The sequence below is a fragment of the Pholcus phalangioides genome, unplaced genomic scaffold (assembly GCF_987345545.1).
Source record: "Pholcus phalangioides strain wild (caught in Gottingen) unplaced genomic scaffold, Ppha-v1.0 ptg000017l_1, whole genome shotgun sequence".
NCBI lineage: Eukaryota > Metazoa > Arthropoda > Arachnida > Araneae > Pholcidae > Pholcus > Pholcus phalangioides.
The window spans coordinates 2,995,493-3,014,601 of NW_028301610.1; the positions used below are offsets into that span (position 1 = coordinate 2,995,493).

At 36.7% G+C, this 19,109-nt stretch overlaps 1 protein-coding gene across 3 annotated transcripts in view; it reads left to right on the forward strand.

Annotated features, from left to right (window-relative positions):
- The window catches only part of LOC149072109 (uncharacterized), a 216,482-nt gene extending 198,312 nt beyond the window's left edge, over positions 1–18,170 (forward strand). For 2 of the 3 annotated variants that reach the window (XM_089246740.1, XM_089246742.1), the window contains 3 exons: positions 13,317–13,522; positions 15,745–15,880; positions 16,231–18,160. In XM_089246740.1, coding sequence (XP_089102866.1) covers positions 13,317–13,522; positions 15,745–15,880; positions 16,231–16,316 — 428 coding nt within the window. In that variant the 3' untranslated portion in view covers positions 16,317–18,160. Of the gene's footprint in view, positions 1–13,316; positions 13,523–15,744; positions 15,881–16,230 lie in introns of all 3 variants that reach the window. The other variant, XM_089246741.1, reaches the window with a different exon arrangement.
- The last annotated feature ends 939 nt before the right edge of the window (positions 18,171–19,109 follow it).

The window sequence follows — 19,109 nt, forward strand, 5'->3', positions numbered from 1 at the left end:
GGAAGAATCATGAAGAATTATCATACAATTCATTGGAATTGTATAATATTTATAATACCTAATAATGGAGCAAACAAAAGGGTTTGTTTGGATCACTATAATAGCTTTAAAAAAATCAGCATTACCAAAGTCTCCTGGAATCTACAATAAGAACTTCTGTATGCCATTGAATCAGAAATTCTTTAGACGCGTTCCTGTGAATTCTCTCGCCAGGCTGAACTTAATATCCCTTGCTGCGCCTCCAACGTATGTTCAACCCTGCATCTCACTCAGAGGTGCATTTATGGTTTTGCTGCCTGTGGACTACATGAATTTTGTCGCCCTCTCTCATTCCAGTCTGATTCTCTTGACCACTCATTCCCCCAATTCGCCTCCCTATGCAAAAACACGATTCACCCCCACCCTTGTTACTACGCCTGTATCTCTAGTAACTTTTGTCCACTCACATGCTTGCATGACCCCCACATCCTGGGAGCAGGACCCCTAGGTTGGGATTTTAGGTGAGCCCGCCCCCCAAGCCAGACTTTCTACAAACTTTTTATAGTGAATTCATTCAATCAATCATTTAATTTCGCTTTTGGGGCCAAACCCGTGCGAATGGTTGGCACGAATACAAAATATAGGTCAACATCGTATCAGCAATACAGAACAGTTCAATTTAAAAGGTTTAGTAATTTGATCGTGTCATTGCAAAAAAAGTACAGATTTCGGATTTGAAGCGCAGATTTTATAGTGAATTTAATGCATGGGAAAACAAAAAATGATGGTAACTGTCCAGGGTCAAAGGGTTTCGGACATGCATACTTGATTACTGTTTTTGGTCTCTCGCACGGCCCCCATAAGAGTGGGGCTGATAGGGCTTCAGTCCTGTGTCCAATGGGTGTTTAGAGGTGTTGCGAGTTCGATACCCGGTTCGTCTTTGTCCGAAACTTTCCTGACACAGGGTCACAACAGAAACAGTGATATGCCCACAAAAGCACATTGCTACCGCAGGGAGTCCCACATCGAGGGGTTAGCACACCAACCCCTCGGAGAGTATAAAAAAAAGCTGCCATCCGGACTTGGCAAAAAATTGTAGGTCCCGGTCTAACTAGCACTCGTGTGCAGAAAATGACCGTGGTGCGACAACAATGATCAAATAATCATGCTTCCAAACTCTCTAGGGCACCCGTTTTATCACTCACTGCCCTAGTCCGTCGTTCTGTAGGCAGAGGTGGATTTAAGGTTTTACTGCGTGTGGTCTATATAAATTTTGCCACCATTCTATCCTACTAATTTTCTTGACCAATCATCCCTCAAATTTGATACCCTTTTGAATTTGCCTCCCGGGGCTATAGCCCACTAAGCCCCCCCCCCCGTAAATACGCCGCTAATCTCACTGTGCAGCAGGAGTGAAAAATAATCAACAGAGCCCAGACCATTCCATCCTAAACCAAACAGAGATAGACTATATTCCAGACATGTTCAAGAAAATTCACGCTTCACGAATATGTAGGCCACAGACTGAGAGTGGTCTGCCATGCTTCGAGCACAATCAGAGATAATCTTGCAGGAATCAGAGGGGTGCCCGATGAGGATGAGGACAGTATGGAACAGAAGAATGGTTCTTTGTTTTCGCAGAACCAACTTTGATCTGAAGGTTTTAACAACTGGCTTGTTTACTGCCTTGTATAAGTCAACTTTGATCTGTTGAGACAAAGGATAGCGGGAATTTTCATGAACCAATTGGAATCAGTCGGTGTAGTAAGTCCATGGATAGAATTTAGTGCAAAGGCTGGAATATATTTTGCATCACGGTTTAATCTACGTTGGCAGGTAATATTGACGCTGGCCCGAAGTCATTTTTCAGGTACGTCAATGATGTATGTAAGGGGACGTTGCCCCCCCCCCCTTTCGATAAGAGGGTAAATCGGTAGAGAGTAATGTGTAGTGCTTTCAACGGATAGTGTATTTAATCTTTATCTTGAAAAGAAAAGATTATTCAGAGAGTATAAAAGTGGAGGAGCGACCTGTCATTGTTTACTGATAAAAGAAGGGTGTTAAAGAAAGCGATAAGGGATATTAAAAAAGAAGTTGAATCTAGGTTGGCAGATTACATTGCTCTAGAGTAGAGAGCGATGTAAGCATGTGTAGTGCTTTCAATGACTTTTTCGCGTCAGATTTTAAGAGAGCAAATGATATTCGATGTACGGGTGTTGCATGGGGTAGTAAAATCCTTAACGATATTCAAGTGAAAGATGAGGAGGTCCTAAATCTTCTAAAAAATGTATGTGCAAGCAAAGCACCAGGACCAGATGATATCTATCCTAGGATTCTAAGGGAATTTTCTAATGAATTGTTGGGACAGTCGCACAGATTTGCAGGGGTAGTGTTGCTGAGGGTATCGTTCCAAAGGATTGGAAGCTTGCTAATATGGTTCCGATAGTTAAAAAGGGTAGTAGAGAAGCTGTATCCAATTATCGTCCAGTGAATTTGACGAGCTCCCTCCCGAAAATCTTGGAAATTATTATCAAAAGGCAATTAGTGAAATTGATAGACGAGGATAATGTACTGTCGGATAATCAGCATGGTTTCAGAAAGGGGAAGTCATGTGTAACCAACCTTCTTTGCTTCTATGATCACGTGACTAAAGCTTTGGGTAAGGGCAAAAATGTAGGTGCTTTTTTTCTTGATTTACACAAGGCATTCCACCGAATCCACCGTGGTAAACTCTTGAAATGGTTTCATGAGATCGGGCTTGGGGACAACTTTCTGAATTGGATAGAATCATGGTTAAGAGATAGGTCAGAACGTGTTATTGCGAATGGGAAAATTCTCCGATCGGACAGGTGTCACAAGTGAAGTCCCTCGATCAAGGTATCGATGGAATTGTTCGCAAATTCGCAGATGACGTGAAGCAAATAGAGGTAGCTGGGAATCAAAGCGATAGGGAGTTGCTCCAGGCCCACTTAAACAGGGTTGCAGCATGGACAAATGAATGGAGCATGACGTTCAGCGTTGACAATTGAATTTCGCTCATTTGGTTAAAACAACCCACGTTTCTGTTACAAGTTTAATGGTGTAACTATCCGGGATGCAACTAGGATCACCGATTCGGGAGTTCTCATTGACGAGCGGCTTAGGCTTTCTGAACATTGTTCAGCGGTTGTCAAAAAAGCGAATACAATGCTTGGTCTCATTTTCAAATTGGTCTCTTCACGTTCTCCTAAAGCCATTCTTCCACTTTTCCGCCTAATTTGCGGTGTATAAACAAAATTTGTAAAAACTTACTCTGAAATGGTCAGTTATTATTCATAATAACCGGTTATTATGCATAATCATGGGATTTATCAGTTTTGTAATAAAAATTTTTTGGTAAATGTGAGAAATCGGTGATTATGCAAAATCGCCGGCGTTTTATAGGTAATTATGCAAAATAACCCTAACCGGCCACAACGGTCGGTGATTACACATATTAAGTAGCGAGTATGCATAATCACACACTGAATTTACCACATTTACCGTAACATATACATTAGAAATTGAAGATTAGAATATACAAGGAATATCTAATTTCTTTAATTTCTAATGTATATATCGACCGCCCAATAATTACACACGTGAATCCTTGCGAAACGGAATAGTGTTTTTGTTTTAGGATCAGATGAATGTTTAATAAATTATAAATACATATATATATTATGTATTCAATTTATTTTATTTTATTTATAATGAATATTTATGGCGTCACTATCCCGGATGCAACTATGATCACCGATTTGGGATTTCTCATTGATGAAAGGGTTAGGTTTTCTGAACATTGTTCAGCGGTGGTCGCACAATCTTGCGTATAGAATACTCGGTTTCATTTTCATAAAAGACTCTTCGCGTTCTTCTAAAGTCATTCTTGCTCTTTTCTTCTGAGACTTAGTTCGCCCTGGACTGGAGTACGTTTTAAGGTGTTGGAGACCATGCCTACAGAGAGGGATTGTACTTGGTTGAAGGGGTGCAGAGAAGAGCTACGCGTGTCCTTGTTGGCACCCAAGGCTTGAGCTATGAAGAGAGATTTTTTGAAGATCTTAAGAAGACATAAGAGGAACACAGTTGTAAAGGGGATATGATCGAAGTGTTTAAAATTTTAAACTGGATGAATAGGATGGACCATAAATTATTAATATTCTTTCAATCGCTGCTTTAACAAGGGGACAGCAGTATCAATTGGTAAGGAATAATTCTAGGTTGTGGTATATTGCAGAGAATTTTTCTCTAATAAGTTACTAATAAATGGAATAGCTTACCCCGGGGGTAGTAAATTCTAACACAATTGACACGTTTAAAAATAAATTCAATAAACATGTTGGGGTAAATCGAGAAGTTATCCTTACTTAGATAAGACAACCATAATTGTTTTTTATGGACATTGTATAATATTTTATCATGTATATATATTGTTTATAATTGCATTTTTAATTGGGTTGCTGTATTTTTAGAAATGACTCTTAGAAAAAGGATGTTTAAGAACAAAATAGTCTAATTTTATTTGTGCTGAATTATACAGGGTGTTTCAAAAAGAATCACCTGATTTGAAATACGTATATTACGAAAAATATTGATACGTATTTGAACATAGTGTTAGCCCGTTCGGGTTTGAGGCCGTTCTCGTAAGTACGTAAGCGAATGCCGTTCAATGATTTCAAATTGCGTTGTGTATATTTAAAGTATAATAACCCAGGCAAAGTTTACACAAAGTAGTCATACACGAGATGCTGGAAGTTAATTAGTTTATTTACACTCTAGTTAATTGAATTAATGCAACTTGTATTTTTCATGCCATATCATCATCCTTATTAAAAATTATTAATACATATTCCATTCAAGGATACTTAACAAAATCTTCGGTTGGCCCCCAAAACAATTAGGTTCTTGGCCCTGAACATTATATGACCCGTGATTTTCCATTACATCTCAGTTCGCCCCCAAAACAATTAATTACTAGTACCTACACTATATGTCACATATGGGAGAGAGAATATAATCCATGCATCACTCACCAGGTGAGACCCTTCTAGAGTCTTTAGCTTTAGCCCCTTAGACACTCATCGCAGCCAAGAAACGATTCCTCTGATTACAACTCTCGTCTTCACAAGTCATCTCTTTTTCAGTCTAGTTTCGTTACTGCATTTCTAACTCTCCAATTCTCAATTCCCCCGTATCCAGATTTTCTCATCCCTTTTAGATTTCATTACGGACGTCCCCCGTCCCTTGGAAAACTCCACCCATTTAATTTGATTTGATATTTACCCATCATCTCTAAGTTTCTATTCGTTTCTTGAAGGTTTATTCATAAGATTGGCCACTGCCGATCCATCCCTAATTTCTTTGTCCAAGCGACTCTCCCTTCAGGACCCCGAGAACCCCAACGGCCATGGCCTAACCTTTAACCTACATCGAAGCTTCCCATGACTAACACTCGGCATTTCAGATCCTCTGTTATACTTTAATTGCACCCCCTAAATAAAGAGATTCTATTTCTACTTAAATGGCCGTCATCTATTCTCAATCTTGAAATTTGTCTATTCATTCGTTGGTCCCCTTTATTTTCTACGATTCCCCGCTTTCTCTCCAAGAAAACACTCCTCGGACGATCCCTTTTGCCTAGGGCACCCCTGAAGTACAACCGACCAGATGCTTTGTGACGGTAACTAAAACATTCCCTAATGAATGGCGATTGCCCCATCTACTTACATCGGCCTGTGATTGTATTTCTTTTTTAATTGGGACTATGTTCCCACCGCTTGGACAAAGCTTCTTCCATCGACATGACGCCGCTTACTTTAAACCCTCAAGAAACATGTCTACCATCCATAAACAACCATTCTTATTTACGTTCCTATTGTTCAATTATTTGTTTGCTGTACTATAGTATATCGGTTACTGTCGCCTGCTATCGGTGCCTGACCTACAGTTCTAAATAGTTAAATCCAAAAATCAAATTTAAATACTCCCAAACTATCAATTTTAAATATATCTGAAAATAATAATTTTAAATATTCCCTCTATTCTCTATTCCTATTTAACTAGCACGAGCTAGTTAACAATAGACACTTAAGATTAATTTTATATTACATAGTTTTATGTAATATTATTTACAAGTTTTTTTACAAACCGAATTAAAGGAGCTCAATATGCCACCTTGGAATGCACGGCATATGTCTGCATTGTAGTCAAATTCGTCCCAAACTTTTGCGAGAATGTTTGCATCCACTGCGAGTGGAATTCTGTGGCCTGCGTGCGAAACTCTGCCGGGTGCGCTCCGCATTTTCGTCAGACATGCGGGAACGGCCAGGAGATTGCCATTTACACAGACATTCCGTTTCTCAGAATTGTTTATACCATCGCCTAATGCTCTGAGCGATAGGAAGATCAACACTAGGATATTGTTGACGAAAATCACGATGAACAGTTGTTACGGACTCACACTTCGCGAAGGTTAGAACACAAAACGATTTCTGTTGTGCAGAAACTGTCACTATCTTGAGAAACACTGAAGTGGCGGCCGAAGGAAGAGCATGAGCGCTCGCTACCTGTAGGCAACTGCGTGAAACTCAAGACTTTCCTCTTTCTGCCTATACATTATTCGAACAAAACGAATTAAAAGCTGGATGGTTATGGTTTTTTTTTTAATTGGATGATTCTTTTTGAAACACACTGTATTATATTTTCTCACGTATACAGGTTATCCCATCAAGATCACCCAAACTCTGCACAGTCAGATTCCTCGCTTGGAGTACATGAAAAAATGTCCAAAGAACTGTTCCTGTACGACCCATAGTTTTTGAGAGAAATGCGAAGAAAAGCATGTGCATGAGCGCCGTGGAATGACGTCAAGCCGTTGTTTGAATCGCATTTAAAAGGCTTCATCTAGTAGCTACCGGTAATCTTCGCATGGTGATAATGTATTCCGTTCGTGAATATCGCGACATGTGCTTCATCTTCGGTTAATGCCTTACGAACTGCTGGGGAATATGCCCGTTGCTATCCATCACGCCGTCCTCCCGATGCAAAAGTCATCAGCAGATTAGACGACAGACTGAGAAATACTGGAAGCCACGGCGGACTTACGCCAGCACAGGAAGGAACAATGCTTCGGCGGGTGTAAGAAACTCCCGAGTTGAGCCCACGTGCACTATCCAGGGAGCTGAATGCGAGTAGCAGTATTGTGCACAGGCTATTACGGTCAGAAGGGATATACCCATTTCGCTACACAACCGCGTAAGTTTTCCATCCAGATGACTTTCACCGAAGCATTTACTTTTGTGAATGGCTATTGAAACAACATGAAGCCGATAATGCTTTCATTGCACATATCTTGTGGTCGGATGAAGCATACTTCACACGTGGTGGGGTCTTCAGCAGTCAGAACAGCCATATGTGGTCAGAGTCCAATCCCATTCAATCCACTCTCAGAGACATCAGATCCGCTGGTCTGCAAATATGTGCGCCGGCATACTAAGTAATCACATGATTGGACCATATCTTTGCCTGAACGGCTCACGGGGCATTCATAATTGGTATTTGTCAGTGATGTATTAACCGATTTCCTAGATCACATACCCTTTGCGGCAATGCATGGCCTATGGTTCCAGCATGACGGAGCTCCGTCGCATTTCAGCGCTCCTGTACGCGATTGGCTAGATATGGAATACCCAGGACGCTGGATTGGACGGGGGGGGAGGGGGGGGGGTTACGGTTTTATGGCCGCTATGATCGCCAGACCTGACACTTTTGGATTTCTTCCTATGGGGCCATCTGAAGGAATTGGTCTATCGAGACCTAGTTACTACAGACAGTCACTTGGTTGCTCGTCTTCATGCTGCGTGTACTTTGGTGGGCACCACGCTGCTGCAACGTGTGCAGTCCATAGAGTAATAATAGTAGTATAGAGAGAGCACGAGGGGTTACAATGTGAAGAAAGGATCGGAGTCACGTGACTCCGGTCAAAAGGCTGGTCAGGAAATCTCGTTGGCAATGCTTTCCTTATGGCTGTTCGTATGACGATCTACACGTGCTGTCTTATTTTTGATTAGAGTGGTCAACATTTGTGCAGCTTTCGGATGTTCTGAATGGTTTAGGAAAGGGGGACCAGTATCCTTTCACAATTGAGTACTTTTTTGCTTATTCCCCTTCTTATAAATTAAAAATTGGAATATTAAATTGACGATTCAATGGATTTCTGATGTAGTCTCAGTTTAAAACGATTTCATTTTGGATTTAATTCAATTAAAGTTCCAAGGTTTGGTAAAATTCAAATGTCATGAGTCATTATTGAATGTTTTAATAGATTTTTTGGTAATAAATGATTGAAGTAGTGAGTTTTATTAAGTTTTAATTGAAATATACGTCTCCGCAAGATTTGGCGAGCTTTGCCGATTCGAGTTTTGCTAAACTTGAAGAAAATATGCTTTTCCGAAGGAATTTATGACAAATATTTTATTTTAATAGAATGCAATGGAAACTCACCCCCACCCTCTAGACAATGGCAGTTTTGCATAAAAATGTATAACTACCTCTAAAAATAGTAGTATTTTTACCCCTCTTCACACCTGAGATAAAACTATTACAGAAAAGAAAATTATTTATTGATTGATTTGTTCTATGTGAAAATGTCCTCAAACAATAAAATTAATTAATTAGTTAATTAATTGTGAGTCAATATCTTTATTAGGACCATCTGAGTTAAGACGTGAAGTCACTATGTGTACCACAGATGTTAACTTGAAAAAAGAATCATTCTAAAAACTATTTAATACCTTAAAAAATTAATATTCACATATGCATACTTCTGGAGCAAAGAGGTTACACATGTCACATACTCTTTAAATTATTACATATATACTCCACACGAAATTTCATTTCTTATAATTTAGAAAAATTATTGATGATGAGGTTTTGCAATTTTCTTGTGTGAAAAATTTATTTTATTCCTGAAACATTATGTAAGTGTTTACATTTTTGTGTGATGAGGTTATAAAAGATTTTACAGGAATGTTAGAAATGAAACTTTTGCTTATTATTTGAATATTATTTCATGACTGAATATGGTATGAGTGTGTGAATGTGTTACATTACATAACATAATATGATGCATTATAATTATATCTCATAATTAATGTATGTTCTGAGTAATTGTAATGTTCTGGAAAGATATTTTTTTTTCTGTTTTAATAACCCCAAGTATAAATAAATTTTCGAAATTAAAAGGGACAAAGTGAATGAGAAGAGAATATTTAAAAATATAAATGAAATAGGCTGTATATATCAGAGATAGGTTATATATATAATAAGATTTCAAAACTCAAAAGTCTTAAATTATTAGGAATTATCCCTTTTGGAAAATAAAACAATTTCGTTTTTCAATATTTGTTTATATTATAGAATTGATTTTTTTTTAAATCTGATACTCTCTCTCTCTCCCTAAATATTTTACAAAAGAATGAATGAAATTAGGATGAATGATAAATAAATGGAAAAGGGAAAGTTTTCATCGACTTGATCGAGTCAAATTTCGTTACAGCAACATCCTAGCGTTAACACGAAATCACTAGGTTTTGCGAAAACGCGTCAAATGTAATAGCGAACAGAACCTGTTTTTCCCCCGACGATACTGCTTGTCTTTTCTTCACGTTCGACAAGTTTTAGGGGCCGTTCAAGTATTACGTAAACAAATTTTTGGCCATTTTTGACCCCCTTCCCCCCTTGTCAGCAAAATTTCCTCATAACTCACTGCCTCGTTCCTCCTAACGCATATTGGTGGGATCAGAAACGTACGTGGGAGGGGGGGGCATAGGGATCTCGTGCGCCTCCCCTCAGACGAAAAAAAAAATTTTTAATGCAAAAAAATATTTAAAAAAAATTAAATTTCTAAAGAAAATACTTTTATATGTTATTATAATCGATTTCTGTTAATTTCAATGCTATTTGAACACTCACAATTAACTCACAATTTCTCTTTAAGAAATTCATTATGACCCACCCTTTCAGCCATATATGGTAAAACCTTGACCCACAGACAAATGTGGCCCTGAAGGTTATCTGATATGGCTTGCCCCCTCAAACCCAATTTTGTAAAAATCAAATAAGCGGCACATTTACAAATCGCTTAAATTACCCGTGGCACAATTCCAGAGCATTTAAGTGGCTCGTGCCACATTTTCAGATCACTGAAGTAGGCCTCAAAGATCACTTTCACATTCAAAGATCATCTAAGTAACCCGCGACACAGTTACAGAACACTTAACCGATCCGTGGCACATTTAGAGATCCCTTGAGTGACATGTGGCACAGTTTTAGAGCACTTAAGCGGGTCCCCAGTACGGTTTTACATCACTCAAGTTACCCGCGAAACATTCCCGGACTACTTAAGTGATCCGTGGCATAATTACAGATCACTTGAGTGATGCGTGACACAGTTCCAGAGCGCTTAAGCGGCCCGGAAACATTTCCAGAGCACTTGAAGGATCCGTGAAACATTTAGAGATCATTAAAGTGGCTCTGTAGGGGATGACTTATCATTAGGGAGAATGTTAGTTCAGGTGCCCAATAACTATCGAGAGGTTGTTTCCGTTTTTGGCGCACCGAATAAGATGCAAATTAAGAATATTTCATATCTTCATAAAGGGTGGTTGATGACGTAAGCATCATCCAAACCCCCCCCCCCCCTGGCATCAAAAGTCAGCAAACCGGAAACGCCCCATCGATGCTGACGTAATACTTGAATGACTCCTTATGAATATATCATCGTCGTCTATATATATCTTCAGTCTTTGGTGCAGTCAGCCATTCCACGGCGCGGACATGCATGCCTCGATGAGCGCGGTGGACATTTTGAACATCTTCCTATGTAAACATATGCAAATATGCTCATGTTCCCAATGAAGTTTTTTTATTGCACATGATATGACGCCATACTTTTCTTTCGCATTTTTCTCGAAAACGGGTGCGGTAGCCCGGTCGATAAGATGCTCGTCTAAAGTACCAAAGGATGTTTAGAGGTGTCGCGAGTTCGATACCCAGTTCGTCCTTGTCAGAAAACTTTCCTGACACAGGGGTACAACAAAAAACGGCGATTTGACCGCAGCAAAAATTGCTACCGCAGGGAGTCCCCCATCGAGGGGTTAGCGCACCAACCTCTCGATGAGTATGAAAAACAAGCCTGCCGTTCGGAATTGGCAATAAATTGTAGGTCCCGTTCTAATTAGCCCTCGTGTGCAGAAAATGACCGTGGTGCGACAAAAATGATCAAATGATTTCTCGAAAACTATGGGTCGTACAATTCTTTGGGCACTTTTTATGTATTCCCAGCGAGGAATCTGGCTGTGCAGAGTTTGTGCAGGGTTTGAGCAGTCTTGATGGGACACCCTGTATATAGTTTTTACTTTTATGATTACATTTTTAATTGGGTTGCTGTACTTTGGAAATAGATTATGACATCCATATTTATTGTTGCCATCTTTCTCTCAGCTACCTCGTTAGTCATTTTGCCTGTTGTGGCCTTATTTGTATTTGTATAAACATATATATGTTACGATAAATGCGATAAATCAGGTTACATTATACATAAGAACCGGTTATTGCGTATAATCACCGAGAATTTTGGTAAATTTGATAAATTTCCTTAAATTAATCACTTTTACTGACGATTATGCACTGTATTCAAGCGTCGTTCGTAAATTTAATAAATTTCCCTAAATTAATCACTTTTACGGTGGTTATGCATAACATTATGTCGGGGTACGATCGTGAAATTTGTTATCATTATATCGGGATCTGACTGTATTCACCACTCATACTAGACTCATTTGAAGTTTTTTTCATATTTATCAAATTTGCCACCTAGGGTATTATGCAGAATCACAGATAAAGGCGATAAATTTCAAGTATTCATCAAATTTTGCTAACGACACTTGGCTTTTATGTATAATACCCGGTAAAAGTGATAATGTATCATGTAAACAGGCCCCGTCTTTTTCAATTTTACCTCGATACCGTGTTATACGTATTATTATTGATGTTCAAATCGAAGTGAAAACATACCATGTTCCTCATCTTCCCGATACTATTGTGATGCCTGTGGCTGGGGAAAAATTGTCAATGAACTTTAACACCAATAATTTTCTCAGTGTGTTGCCAAAATGTTCCTACAATGCGCTTTACTTGCAGTTGAGCGCTTGAAGAGCGCGTTGTGCTTAGTTGGTACCTATTGCTAGCTATTGATACCTGGTCGTACCTCACACTGCTTCAATTGATACCTGAACTTGCATATTATTTGTATAGTACATGTATGTACTTACACTTGCAAATGTGACTAATTCACTCAATTTTTTGCGTTTTTTAGTAAGTAATTTTCATTGTTGAACTTGCGCGGATATCATAATATCGCAACTGACAGAAATTGAACAAAAATCAGCTTCTCTTTTCTTTCTGGTTGGCTTCAGTTATTGGTAAACCTGTCGCTGCATTAAGAAGTGCTATCTCGTTAGACAGAGCAAACTTTTAAAAGACGATAAGAGTAATAGTACCATTTAATCAGGTATCAATACTCGCATTAAATATTACCGATACTTTCAGCTTTTCGAAGACGTGTTGGATTTTTTTATTTTTTTTATTTCCTTTTCCCTCCCGATTTACCTCCAAGTTATATGTTTGAGTTTAAAAGGAGAGAAAGATACGCGATTGTCATTGTGAGTGGTTCATCGATTATTCGAAGGTGGAAAGGGATGGCTCCTATTCATGTTCGACTTCGGATGGCCTCTCGCGCGACTTAATGGTCTTCCCTTCCAATGACGCGCGATAAGGCTCCTCTTTCGCATTATGCTGAACTACTTTCATGACAAGTGAAAAATTGACCGTATTGATTATATGTCCTTGTGATTCATATACCTATATTAAAATAACTTTACTTAATACACGAGCGGTTGTCAGTGAGGATGTTTTGCACAGAACAAATTTTCCTCAAAAACTTTTTCTTTGAAATCAACCCTCGAGTCATCAAAATCCTCGTGATGGGGAAACTCGAAGTTGCAAATCGGAAATTTAAAACTGGCCGATGTATATTGAAAAAAATACTATTCCTAAGATTTGAAGGATTTTTTTTGTAAGATCAAAAATAAATCGTGTTAGCAAATATGCTTCTCGTGAGTGAATATTCTCTTTTTTTAATCATTTTTTTTAGTTTGAAATAGTTTCAGAGAGAGAATGCGTGGGATATTTAAAAAAAATTTAATTGTTGCAATTAATCAGTACTGAACATAAAATTAATTTATATTTATTCATCACAGCTGCATCATCATTACGTCTTATGGCTCTGGAGGTTCCTCAGATGGTTTTCACTGGTCAAGAGACGATGCTAAGCTGCATATTTGATCTAGAGGATGATACGCTGTATTCCATCAAGTGGTATCGGGATGATCTCGAGTTTTTCCGTTACGTTCCAAGTGACAAGCCACCTAATCAATTCTTTCCGCTTCAAGGACTTGACATAGATGTAAGTGTGTGGTTTTATTGTGACAATTTCTGATCAACCAGTTTTTAATATGCTAGTTTTAGCACATATTTCTCAATACCACGAGTTTTCTATCACTGTAACTGGTTTTAATGTTACCAACTTGTATTTATTCCCATTTTAAAGTAAAAAACAAACGGTAAACTTTTTAATGTCACCAGCTTGCAATTTTCATATTTTAAAGTATAAAAATGAACGCTCGATGCTTGAAAGAAAGTAAGCGGCACTTTTCATCTCGTTTGTTCATCGGGGACACTTAGGAAAATAAAGATTTAATTATGAAACAAAATAAATTTTGTCTAATAACGTGTTTCACTTCAAGTTCGACTAGCGTTTTCTTTTTCTCATTTGATTTTTATATATGATTCTTCTCATTGTATTTACAAAAGAAATATTTTTTTCGGAAACGTACTCTATTTCAATAAAAATAAACAATTGCGAGCAAAAGAAATGTGACTTACCTAATAGCAAAAAAAAAGAAATATGTTAGCAAGTGCTCGGTAAAAAGCAAGAAAGCTAAAATAATGATGGAAAGAAAAAAAGTAAAGAAAACAAAAAACGATGGAGGAAGGGGTTCGAGGGCCACGACACGAATAACGTAAGCTCGGGAAAAAATTAAATGACATCAGCGAGACATAGAAAAGCAATCAGTCTGCCATGTCAGTATATGTTCAATTCGAGGTATCAAATGGAAAGAAAAAAATAGCGAAAAAACAGACAAAAAGAAAAAAAACGCGGGGTAAAAATCATTCCGTTATCCAATAATAAATATTTGTACACGAATTCCCGGGAAAAAAACTTTTCCTAGGGGGAAAAATCTCCTTGAAAGCAGCTGCGATTGAAGCTGACGTAGTACACAAATAATTAACGATCGGAATCCCGACAGAGGAACCAAAAAAATCCTCTCCGATATCTTCCAAATCAGGGATCTGATCCTTTTCCTTCTTTTTTCCGATTCCGTAAACACAAATATTCAGCCGAAAATAAAAAAACGAAAATAAAAATCCAAAACGGAACAGAAAAAAAAACGAAACAAAATATTCGCGACGATGAAAAGTCAAAAATTCTTGACGCCATCCATCGCTTCTGTTTTCGATAACGAAAATTACAGTAAATATCACAGCGTTTTTGATTCATATCCCTATTGACTATTTCTCTTTCTTTTTTGTCCTTCATACTTCTTCGCCTTTGCGACTTCTTTCACCTTCATAAGACATGCTTATCATTATCACTGATGATGACGGTGATAACGATATCGATTGAATATCAAATGAGTTCGAGAAGAGAATTATTTCTTAATGGGCAATAACAAAAAAAATTCACGAATTTGATTCTCCGCTTCTGTAATAAGGCCAAAGAATAATTTCTGGTAGATCTCACAATGAGCGGAACAAAATGAATTTTTTTTCCTCTTAAACAATACTAGTTATTTAGCTGATCGCGAGGGTGCTAGAAAACGAGAAATATTATCACGCAAGTTATCGTAGTTTATTTAAGTTGATAAATATCTAAAGAATAAGTGAATTAAACGAGACACTTTATGAAATATAAAGCAAATAACCCGAAACGCTAAAATACTGTATTTTAATAACACAGAAAGAACTTAGGAAGAACAGAAAATGATTTCGGAAGCAGACAATACACAATTTATAAATTTTAATAAAGTAAGATCGTCTAAGCTGAAACAAATAAAAATTAGCAAACATTTGCAGACGTTGGATAAACTTCATTATTTTTTTCACTCGACATGTTCGATATGTACCCACGTATGGATATATTTTAAACTTCATCGGAGATTAAAAAAAAGAAGAATCATTAGCTTTTGTTTTTCATTCACAAGTTGAAATGTTGAATTTGCCAAGGGTTGTGAAAAAATACAATTTGTCCTTTTTCTCTTTTATGTACTTCGGTAACAAGTTATTGTGGTTAAAAGTTCCTCCATTTCCGTTATAAGACAAGACAATTTTTTGAAATACTTTCGGAAACACACAAATTACATTCAATATTAAAAAAAAGATTAATGTTATTTGCGATTCGAAATTGCATTATAATGTTCATAATTGCGCAAGCGTAAATAGATTAATAATAAATGTGTTTTTTTAAGTCTCGAAACGTATCTTTATGGTTTGTAAAATAAATTTATTCATGCGGTAAATGGTTTAGTTTTGTTGAGGTAACTTCCTATGATTTCTGTAACTTTACAGTTAACCAGATCGTCCAATGGAACTGTGTATATTACTGATGTAGACGTTACGACATCTGGAACCTACAAATGCGAAATCTCAGCCGATGCACCATCGTTTCAGACGGTTTCGGATGAAAAACTGCTTATTGTTGAAGGTGAAGTCTAATTATTTTTTTATTATCATATAGCTCCACTCTACAAGTTACGATCGAGTATCAAAAGCTAATTTTGAAATTTGATTTTAATCATGCTTTGAACAAACAATGTTTTTCCATAGAAAATATTCCGTAAAAAATAAAATTTTTCACAGAATAGTAGCAAACAAATATTTTTGTGATATCTAATCAAGTTTCATAAAAAAACTTTTCATCACATAAATAATAAAACAATACTGAGGTTGAAACACTTTTTCTTTTTATCAGAATGGTTATTAGATTCACGTCGATGTTTTGTCATACAAGTTTTGTTTCTGATTTTTTTTTTCTTTTTGTGTTTACTTTTATAGCTGTAGCTGCAAATTCGTGTGCGGTGACCATGTTCCGGACTTTAGCAGCTCTATGTCTCCTGATTTCTTTCCGTGCCATACTGTGATTGCTGTTCTCCAAAATTAATTCTTATTTATAAACTTTCGGAAAATGTGAAACCCTTCAGCTCTATGAGTTGATAAACTTCAGTGTGAAAAAAATAAGTCATGAACGTGAGAAGATGCAACAGACGTTAACCGGCAAAAAAAATTAGAATTGGCTCTCTGTTTAGAATCTATTCTGAGGAATCTGGTTAGTTATCGCGTGTGTTAATGTTTTTTTTTATTCCTTTTGTTTCCCTTAATCAACGAGGAATTTTCGAACAGATTTTGGTGCAGCGCTTTTCTTCCTCCAATCCCTTCGTCCACGGAGCCAAAATCTTATTTTATGTTCGATGATTGATCTCTGCTATCAGAGACCGAGTGTCCTTCGAACAGAAAACAAATGCACCGTTTTCTTATGTATCAATAACATCCGTAACAACCTAAAGCTTAAACTGAGTAACGGGGGACCACCAGAAGGAAAATTAAGAGCTTCGTAATCCATGTAAAATAACATATCGTGAACTGTAGAATGATAAATATAGACTGGTTTTCAAGTACAGACCTCACTGCTCGCAATTTATCAAGATCCTCGTTAAATAACTTCGATTATCATCTGCTCAATAATCAAAGAAATGAAAAAAAAAATCTGTGTGTAGGATTGAATACCCCTATTTGCAGCCTTGAGTCGTTGAAATTTCAAATAAGTTTTTTTCACATAAGCACATGATATCCGAACTTGTGTGGACTCATTTCTAGATACATTATCGTTATAGGAGTACATAAGTATGCTCATTATTGGACAAATTGACCTTTTGTGCTTCTCTGTGCTGCTTTGTCTAAAACTAGTGATCTTGTCATTATGTACATGTTTGAAAAGTCTAAAGCATTTGTTGGATACTGAATGAAACAATATGAATAAGGAAACATTCGGTGACTCTTATGGTTATTTATATATGCGAAATAATATATGTGTGTATGTCTGTTTTCAGTTTTTTTTTTAAACAACTACAAAGTACCTACGATTTTTTTTAACATTGGAAAGAAATAGCTTTTGTTTTGTGTTAATGAACTGAAACTACAGAAAATGGTTCTAATTGATAGTCAATTCATTTTGATGATTATTATATATATATATGTCAACTTTTAGGAACTATAACCCAAAATCAAATTAAACCAGTCATTATTTTAAATTCCTGTCTATTTGTATTCATTACCAGTTTCAACGACAATTAGCGTGATAAAAAATAAATGTTTCTATATATACAGTATATGTATAATAATTTATAATGTTACTTGTGGTATTCATTTTATAATTGGTGATACATATGAATCAATATTTTTTTTAGCGTTACACAATACAGTTAATTTTTTTTATCTCATATATAAACCATTTGAAAAAAAAATTCTTCTGACGATGGAATTTTCTCACGTTTACTTTGTTATCGTTTCCACTTGTTTTTGTTTTATAACAGACAGTAAGTGTTATAGAAAACTCATTTGAGCTTGTATATTTCGGTCTATGAAGACCATCGAATTGCCAAACCTACTCATCGTTTAAGAAAACTATGAGTTTTTTAGGTATGTATTTAAGTCTTCTTGTTTTTCCGCATTTAGTTGAAAAACTCAATTTTCGATATTTTTTCTCAAAAATTGAACAAAACTTTTTAGCTACGACAGTTTGGTACTTTTAATATTATTTTATAAGTAAAAATACATAAAATTTTGTTTTTTGATCAAATGTATTTTATCCAGGACTTGGTTGTTATGCATAATTGTTTGGGAAATCATTAGACTCCATAATAAGGTGCCACTACGATTGAATGTCATTCTGTTTGAAGCGGATTTCTCTAATGATTAAAGTTATTTGAAACAATTTCGTCGCCGACTACTTTTTTTTATCATGCAAAATATGCAAAGCATGTATGTATCGGACTCCTTTATTTGGAACGGATTCACTTTGGGAACAGTGAAAAAAAAAAAAAGTTTATAAATACACGCAATTAGTCTGATCATTTTTTACACTTCTTATCTTTTTCATGATCTCTATATCGGCGCAGGTAATTTACATGATTTCGAATATAGAAGTGGGTTTTTCTGAATGCATCAGTTCATAACACAGAAGTAAGGAACGAAAAAAACACTTGTTATTCTATATCAACGCTTCGTCGACCAATAAATTTTGGCACTACGTGCTCTCTAGTTTGTGTTTTTGGTGTAATAGTCTATTTACAAGTCACAAATTCAATCTTGCTATTCTGCCCCAAAACAGCCAAGGTGTCCCACAGAGAACAGGACATAAATTATTTTTAGAAGACCATTTCTCTTCTATCTTATTAAACTTTCCATCTTGAAGAAATATTCTAGCCCAACTCAAATAATACTCGTAGTATATTCCATATTACCCCGTCACACTCCATCTGTAAAAAAGTGTCATTCTATCTAAACAGGAAGAATCAATAGATGAAAAACGAGCACAACACAATAAAATGCAATACTTGTGATGTCTATTTGTACTGAGTTTCAAATTAATGAGCATATTTACAAAACTTCATAGACACTTTTCAAAACTTGCCTGAGTAAATTTCTGAGAGTGGGAAAACAAATCTTCCCCTGTAGTAGCCGTGAGATAGTGAAAATTGAGCGATACTTACTGTCGAGCAGTTTATTCTCAAACTTTTGCTACTCGCGGTTCCCCCAGGCCTCATTATACCATTATCCGTGGTTCCTGATAATAATGTAATAAGTCTAATAACGAACCACTTCAAAACACTAAATAGTCTCACATTACACGCACATCCGTGCGTGATATCTATCCC